The following is an 8534-nucleotide window of genomic DNA, read 5'->3' as shown; positions in this document are numbered from 1 at the left end:
GAGCGTCCTTGACTGCATATTATGCAGCAGCGTACTAGTTTTGATTCCCGCATGCGGCCTGCTGTCCACTAATGTTTATTCATGGGTGTCAGATACGGACTCGGTCCTAAGGTGAGTTGGGAACACGACGGGCTTGATGGATGGGGGAGGGATGGGGTTTGTTGGTACTAGTACATTGACGCATCCATCTCCCTAACCACATTTGCATGCAAAAGGGTCTATGGTAACTTGTATACACCCATCGACTAACTTAGTTCTAGCTGGGGACCCCTAATCCTTTCAACCATTTTATCCATTCCGTCGCCCTTCAACTTCCTTTTAGACCGTCAAGGGGACAAGCTGGGGACGCTTTAAACACCCAAACAAGCCAAGTACATCGGGCTGCTTTTGCCTAATTCACAATCTCGCACTGCATCCTACGCACATTACATCTGCCCCTCCATGTTACCGTTGTCTTTCTCACCTACATACATATACATGCTCACTACATAGTAATCCGCAATTGCTTGCTTACTCACTCCTGTACCCAGCCTGGACCTTTTTTTTTTTTTTTTTGTGGAGGGGTTTGTTTTTTCTTCTCTCATTCATCCCCGCCCCCCCTTCGTCCAACCCTCGGCTCGTCCTAGTCATACTCCCATTCTTAAAAAGGGGGGATGCATGATACTTGTGTCTACCTATACCTCTACGCCTATACCAAGCCGCACTAGACCAGACCAGACCAAACCAGCCCAAACTGCTTGAGTCTCCGTCAAGATATCGAACCTCTTTACTCATAGCCACCATGGATCAGACCGCTCCCTCGGCCTAACAGCTCGATCAAATCCATGCGCGCCATGCCCGAAGCTTATTTCCACCTCCCAGGCCCCCCCTTACAGTCTTAACTCCGTACCCTCTCGACAACCATAACGTAACCTCACTTTTACATCTCACATTGTCCTGTGACCCTCTCGCCATTTACGATCCTGAACAACGCTGTCCTCCGCTACTCAGTCTCTCACTGTCGCCCTCGATCCACCCTCCCACACGTAAATCAAACCGAACCTGACGCTTCCCACCCGCATCCCCTCATTGCGCGGAACAGAGCAGAACAAAGCGGAGCCTTGCGGTGTAGGCAGTCATAACTGAACTGAAAACGACGACAGGAATTTCCGGCATCGACTCAAGAGACAGGAGACAAAGCAGAGCTCCAGAGACGCCACGCAAGATATTAATCATCCCCGTCCCCGCCGACAACGTCTTCGACCCAGATTTCACCTGTGTCACTGTGTTTCCCCCACAGAACTCTGTCTGTTGGAGCACCTCGAATGGCCCACCCCACCGGACACTGATTCACAATGGTGAGTCGAGCTGCCCATTCATTCTCTCCATGACTTCTCCCCTCCGTCGCTCTGCTTAGGCGCCGAGGTTTTCGAGCACCAACATTCTGGGTCATTGCATATCGTGACTTGTCCTTGAACCTTTCCTTTCTTTACCACGACACAATGGTTGATTGCCCTGCCCTCATCCATTTGCTAACCATTCCCTAGCCCGTTGCAAAGGCTTGCGCGCCGTGCTACTACCAAAAGTCGAAATGTACTTTCTCAGAAGGTAACCCGCAATGCGACCGGTGTATGATGAATGGCCGGGATTGCGTCTTTGTGCGCCCCGTGCCGCGATCGGCTGTCAAAGGCCGTTCCAAAGTCGCTATACGGAACAAGATCATGGGTATAAACGGCAATGGCAATGGTAACGTGCCATGTCCTACGCCTGTTCCCCGAAAACCTAGCATGCCTAGCATAGTCTCGACGACAACGTCAGCCGTCACCCGCGTAAACCCAGCATCGTGCGCATCGTCACGAAAGCCCAGTGTCGCCTCTGTCACATCGAATGGCGCCGGCAGCCCGCCCGACGACACGTCCTCGGAATCATCGTCCGATTCGGCTTCCAGCCCCCCGTCCAAAATCCTCGATTCCCTCAGCCCATTTGGCAGCACGTTAGGTCGGTTGGATCATGTGGAACGGACGACACTCTCAAGGCTATTGCACAAGTCCAACTTTATGCAATATTTTATCTCGCCGACATTTGTCGACAGTATGCAGCTCGACATGACTGTCCATTTGTTCTCCATGTTTGACCAGGGCAAAGACGCCTACATCGCAATGTATAGCGCCTTTGCCGCGGCCATTGGACTGGATACGGGCGAGTACGATCCAGATGTGAATCTTCACCGAGGAGCAATGGCCGTCGAGCAGTTGCGGTCATGTCCTTTACCGACACTCAAGCGCGAAGAGCTGCTACCGTGGGCGGGACTGGGGCTGGGAATCGTATACTTTTCAAACATGGCCCTCGGCACGAGCGCGGCACCGGTCCGTCGCTATGTCCTGAGCCACATCCGTCACCTCCTCGGAACATCGCTGATTTCCAGCGAGCGGACACATTACATTCTCGTTTTCATGACGGCAGTCGACATCAACGAGTGCCTCATGCAACGCGAGCTGCCGGTTTGCGGGATTGCTCCCCCGGAAGATGGACACGTGGATGCATACCTGGGTGTTTGCATGCCGTTACTACAGTATTTGTACAAACTAAGCAGGATTAGCTACAGCCTTTACCACGAAGTCGACGTCGACGAGCAGAAGCAGGCGCTGGAAGATGTGCAGCAGGAAATTGAGGCGTGGCAACCGCACATTCCGCCAGACTTCACGAACCGATTCACCACGAGCGAGGTCATTCACATGCTGGCTCAAAGCCGCATCTACAAGACGGCAGCGCTTCTCTTCATTCACAGATTACGATACAAGTTTGGCGAGAGGGACGACATGGCATCGGCAATGGCAAAAAGCATCATGTCCGATCTCAAGATGACCCTGACGGTATCGCAAGAGACGCAACGTTGCGTCAGCTTTCCCTACACTCTCGCATCCATCGAGGCGAAAGATGCGGCCGAGAGAGAAACGGCGCTGGACACGGTGAAATCGCTGATGGACAGCTCCAACACCAAGTACCGCAAAAACATGGAAGCTTTCCTCAAGGGCATGTGGGATGCCAGGGACGCCAACCCCGGCACGTCATGGCTTGATCTGGTACCTAAGCTTCCGCCGATTTCGGTGGGCGTATAGGCGGGAAAACTTTCGCCATTTTTTTCAATTCCGATGCTGAAACTTTGAAGACAATACGATTTATAACGTTACGAGAGACCATCAGATATCAACTTTTCTTCGTCTTTTTTTCCTCTCTCTCTCTCTCTCTATTTTTATCCTATTTAAATGGCTAATGGGCTTTTTTTGTTGTGTAATTCTTTGTATGAAGCGAGCCACATGATGCCTGGGGCCTCTTCCCCCCTACGTTTTCTGGATATTTGAAAGAAAGAACCTCGTCACGTATTCGAGGGCTGATCCACCAGATGTTTTTTTTTTTTTTTTTTTTTTTTTACTAGGCGCGTTACTCGCGGCAGAGGCAGATGATATGTAGCAATGATTGAATTTCCACGTGGTCGGGAAAAAAAGGGGAATAGTTGTTTGGCTCTAGAGATTCTTGATGGGAGGAGTGTACATGGTTTGGGAAACCCTGCTGCCCACGGGGGGGATGAGTACAGGAACGGACGAGTATAGGGAGGGCCTTGACGAGCAAAAAGCAGTGATACCACTCTCTCTCGTTTCAACATCACTCAATACAGATTTCACAGTTGTTGATGCCAATCAATCTGAACCAATAGCCATATTGCGAATATGTGTACTATACTGCGTCTCGGCCCTCATAGCCGGCTGTCATAAATGTAGCCCAAACTCTAAAGCTATCTCCCCCACATTGCATTTGACTTTGGAGACATCGGGCTTTATGCCAGACTTGGGCTGTGAACTCTGTGTCTAGAACGCGCATGAATCAGGCTCATGTATTAGTGGAAAACAACCTTTTGGCCCTTCCCGACGCTGTCGGATTGCGCTGCGGATATGCGCTCTCACACTTATTTCCTTTGAAGCGGAACAAACGCAAGGCGAGAGCGGCTGCCCTGCATTGGATACGCCTGCATTGGATGACACCACATGGCGCCAGCCAGACATTACTCATTCGCTGTTTGCATTCTCAACTCACAGGAATCCCTCTTCGCCTGCCGCCCCATCCGTGGACCCGACAAACGGTGCACGTTCGCCCAAAGGAAACACAGCCTCGGCTACTTGGAAGGCCTACAAGGAGGTTCAAGGCTCGTGGAGGTCGGTTTCCCGGTCCGGACAATTTTCAAGAGCACACAAAGACTGCGAGAACGTCGGACTATGGGCTTTCACTTATGCCATCGCGAAATCTTTCGCTAGAAGGTTTATTTAACTTCCATCTTTTTACATGATGGAAATGCGGTTGTTCCTCAAAGCGTTGGTGGTATTCTGGGCATTGTATTAGATGGGCATGTCCCTGCATTTTTGAGAGGTTGCTTCGGTTGATTTGCTGTAGCTTTTGGTTGAAGATCGGCGATGGGCGGGCCGGAAGTCAGCAGTCTGAGTTGGGGTGATCCCGTCCACTCGTGAAGGTGAGGTCTTTGGAGATTTGATAGTGGCCTCATGTTGACATTTGGGTATCCATGGTAGGACGAACTTTGTCTCAATTGCGAGGGGCACCAACTTGGGTCATCTTCGCCTATAGATAGAGGGCCACATGCAGGTCATATCATGGCACGACGAACCCCCCCCCCCCCCACCAATTTTCCCTTTCTGCCCCGCCACGAATGTCATGATGATCATGACAGACCCTTGAACAAGTAATCAGATTCATGAGGAAAGGGATCAAGTTCATTGTAGCAGATCCGTCGGCCAGACTTACTCTGAACGATAGCGGACCGCCGAGATCAACGTATAGGGAATGAGAAGAGGGGCAAGACACGTGGGGGGGTTGTTCGACGCATTCGGCAAGCAAGGCAAACCTTATTTACATTGTTGCAGGAGACTTTTTCGGGAATAGGCACGCATGCGGCGGAGGACGCGCGCTTCATAGTTAATCACCGCGCGGGCGTTCACGAGGGTGACTGACAGTGTCTTCGCAGAGACGATAGTGTACATAGTAGAGCCATAGCTTGTATGTAAGCTTAAAGGAGACTCCAAATAGTTAAACGTAAAACCATTCGAAAGGTTTCGGATCATCAGAAGCGTACGCGTCGAATTGACTCAAGTCAACTATCGGTATGCTTTTGCTTCCTGTGAATAGCGATGGCCCCCCCCCCCAGCGAATAGCACCCAACCATGTGACGCAAAGTCCCCGGGCGGGCCACCTTTTTTTCTTTGTGGAGAATATATTTTCGGTCATGATTCAGTTGCCTCTCATTAAGTCCGAAGGAGAGACGCCATGGCACGTGAGGGGGCCGATTGCTCGGCCTCGGCATCATGCTGACCGCCGACGCCGAGAGAGCTTGGCCATCGACATAGTCTCAGTCCGCTCACACTCTTGTAGCTGGGTGACAGTCGTCCCCCCCCCCCAGTCAGATTCTGAATTTGTGAGAAGCCAAGAACTTTTTTTGAACCCTGTGTTATGTCACAGCGAGGGAGGCTGTTGTCTGATATGCCACTGACACACTCCACCTCAGTCGATACCGGCTCCATGGGCTCGGAAGCGTCACCCACCCCGCCAGACCTGCGGCCCTTGCCATCAGAACGCCGCCCTGAGACGAGGCCATCTCCAGACCAATCACAGCCGCAGCATGCCAACGCTGCGAGCGGAAGTGGGATAGGAACAGGTAGTGGCCGTAAAGTCGAACGATCATGTACCCTTTGTCACCGCCGCAAGATCCGCTGCGACAAGAAATCGCCCTGCTCGTCATGTGCCCGCGGCGGATTTCCCTGCTTCTACCCGCAGGCGGGGCAGCCGGTCCGCCGGGTCCGTAAAACCACCATTGCCGATGTAGCTAGTCGGATCTCGGACCTGGAAAAGACACTTGTCGCCGGTGTGGGCCAGCAACATTTTCGGGGCCGTGGCTCGCCCGCGGATGGGCCGGCACCGTCGGCGGCTACTGCTGCTACGTCGAGCTGGGATTCTGGTCGGTCAATTGCTGGATCGGCAGGATTTCAGGGACCAACGACCACCTCGTCTTCCGGAGTACCTGAGAAGGGCACCAGTGATGAGATTTTGGTGAGGAAGGGGACGTCTAGTCAGTATTTTGATGAAGTTCTCATCTCTCGGGTGATTGAAGAGGTAGGTGAATTATGCTTGTCAGCCAACATGTCCATGTGATGTTGCCAGACTAACCATGCATGCGAAAAAGGAACATGACATACAGTCAGTGTTGACGACGCCGACTAGCGAGCCTTCTCCAAAGGCAGCCCCCTCGCCGTTCAACCCCATGGGCATACTCTCAAGTCCAGATCTCAGGTTGAATCTTGCTGACCTCATTCCTCCGAAATGGGGTGCGATAGAGCTGTGGCGGAACTACACCGATAACATTGAACTGTGTAACAAGATCTTACACAAACCGACGGCTGAGGTAGTCATCTACACGGTGATAGACGACCCAGACAATGCCCAGCTTGAGGCAATGGCTCTCATGTTTGCCGTCTTCTTCGTATCTGCCATTGTCCTCGATCCAAGTACGGTCCAAAGGATCACGGGCGAAGACAAAGTTACCGCCTTACATCGCTTCAAGGTTGGCTTGGAGCAATCATTTGCCAAAGCCGACTTTCTTGAACATCCTTCGGTCAGACTACTAGAAGCACTAGCTGTTTACCTGGTGAGTTTTATCTTGCGGCTCACTCGTCTCGGTCTCAGTCTGTTAACCCTTCTCCCAGGCAGCTCTTCGGATACATAACCCCGGCCGTGGCCTCTGGACATTAAACGGCCTAGCTATCCGAGCCGCCCAGTCTATCGGCCTACACCGCGACGGAACGAGGCTCGGCCTTTCTCCCTTCGAATCAGAGATCCGTCGCCGGTTGTGGTGGCATCTGGTCGCACGGGACGGAAGAGCGTCCGAAGACTACGGCATCCAGAACCCGATTTCCTTCAACCTCCAAGCCGGGGTCAGCTTCCCCTCCAACCTCGATGACAACGACATCTACCCGGAGATGAAGGAGCTGCCATCCCCGAGGCCAGGCTGGACGCAACTCACGCTCCCGCTCATCAACATTCAAATAGCACGCACATGGCATCGACTGGCACAACTAGCGACAGAGTGGAAGGAAAAGCCAGCAACGGAGGCTCTAAGGGTACAGATAGTGAACGAGCTGCGCGACTACGCCGAAGGCTTCCTAAAGCACTGCAATCCCGTCATTCCGCACCAGCGGCAGACGCTGCTGATTTCGCGCTTCATCATACAGAAGATCGATCTCGTCTCACAGCAGCAGTGGCTTAACCTTGAACGCCCAGAGGCCCGCGAGTCGTTCGCTACGGAAGAGAATCTCAACAGGGCGCTGGAGATCCTCGAGGCCGGCATGAGTCTCGCGTCCGACGAGTTACTGCGGCCGTACCGCTGGTCTATGCGCGCGTACCCGCAGTACCACATGATTCTTTACACCCTGTGGCATCTCTGCGTGAGGCCGGAAGGGCCCAACGTGGACCGAGCGTGGAGGGCAGTAGATGCCTCCATGGAAAATGTGAGGCATGTCGGTGTCGCGTCCGGCCCAGCGGCGAAAATGACGGTGCTGGAGGCGTTGAGGGCGAAGGCTTTAGCCATGCGCCAAGGGGTTGTACAGCAAGGTGCTAATAGCGGCGGCGACAAGGAAAAGGAGGCGTATCCGACTCCGGGAACAACCGAGGAGAGGCCAGAGGCGGAAGGGGTGGAAAGTGTTCTGGATGGGATGGCAGGTGTTGATGGGATGGAATGGAATGCGAGTATGCAGGACTTCCCTGATTGGAGCACATTGATGACGGAGTTCCAAGTGGATGGGTTGGCATTCCCGAGTTACCTTGACTAGAAGATACCCCTCCTAAGAAAAGTCTTTTGAATATCCATCAGGGGCACTTGTGAAACACTCGCGAGAAGACCAAGTAAGTGAGCCAATGTCGCAGATGAGGCTTCTCAGATGTTGGGGATATCAGTATGGGTGGTGTCGAATGAGTGTGTTACTTCCATGATGCAGAAACAGCCTGAATGTAATCATTTGCTCGTCCCCCCGCGGTAAGAGCGAGGTTAGATGCTTGGGCAGAAACCAGATTTAACATTGGATGAGCCGCCGCTCCCCGGTTCCATAGTCGAAAGTGCGGCAAAAGTGCGAAAGTTGGGGGACCCCAAAGTTTGATCCCGAAGTTTCGGAAGCGAGCATTTTACTCGCCCCAATTTCGTATTCCCTGCTTACCAACTCGGCTTGCAGTCGGGACAGTAGTTCTTGATTCTAGTGTCGGGAGTTGCCCGACATCAACTCACCAAAAGGGCGCAAACATGCCACGTCCGTGTTTTCATTGTGGACTTTGATGATGCGAGATTAAACAGGACTTCGGGATTGGCTGCAGAGTAATCCTCCATCTGCAAGTCCCAAACTCGATACAATAATCAACAGCCACAGAGGTACGGCGTTGGCTACTAAAGAGTGCGGTGCGGGGTGACTGGTATGGTATCACCATCCAAGGTAGATATTGCGTCAGGC

General features: G+C 52.7%; 2 protein-coding genes across 2 annotated transcripts; both read left to right on the top strand.

The window, feature by feature from the left end:
* Positions 1 to 1334: 1334 nt before the first annotated feature.
* On the top strand, positions 1335 to 3098 carry CTRU02_210578 (uncharacterized protein; the record flags this gene model as incomplete). Its single annotated transcript, XM_036731018.1, has 2 exons — positions 1335 to 1337; positions 1527 to 3098. The coding sequence occupies 2 exons, from the start codon at positions 1335 to 1337 to the stop codon at positions 3096 to 3098; spliced, it is 1575 nt and encodes a 524-aa protein (XP_036577313.1).
* A 2425-nt stretch (positions 3099 to 5523) lies between these two features.
* Positions 5524 to 7865, top strand: CTRU02_210577 (fungal specific transcription factor; the record flags this gene model as incomplete). The annotated part of the gene is made up of 3 exons (XM_036731017.2): positions 5524 to 6153; positions 6224 to 6685; positions 6744 to 7865. 3 exons carry the CDS (start codon positions 5524 to 5526, stop codon positions 7863 to 7865), a joined length of 2214 nt encoding a protein of 737 aa, XP_036577312.2.
* Between the last annotated feature and the right edge of the window lie 669 nt (positions 7866 to 8534).

The sequence above is a fragment of the Colletotrichum truncatum genome (genome assembly GCF_014235925.2).
Source record: "Colletotrichum truncatum strain CMES1059 chromosome Unknown Contig_0007, whole genome shotgun sequence".
Taxonomy (NCBI): domain Eukaryota; kingdom Fungi; phylum Ascomycota; class Sordariomycetes; order Glomerellales; family Glomerellaceae; genus Colletotrichum; species Colletotrichum truncatum.
Note: the sequence above shows the minus strand (reverse complement) of the source record. Positions and strands in the feature narration are given on the sequence as shown.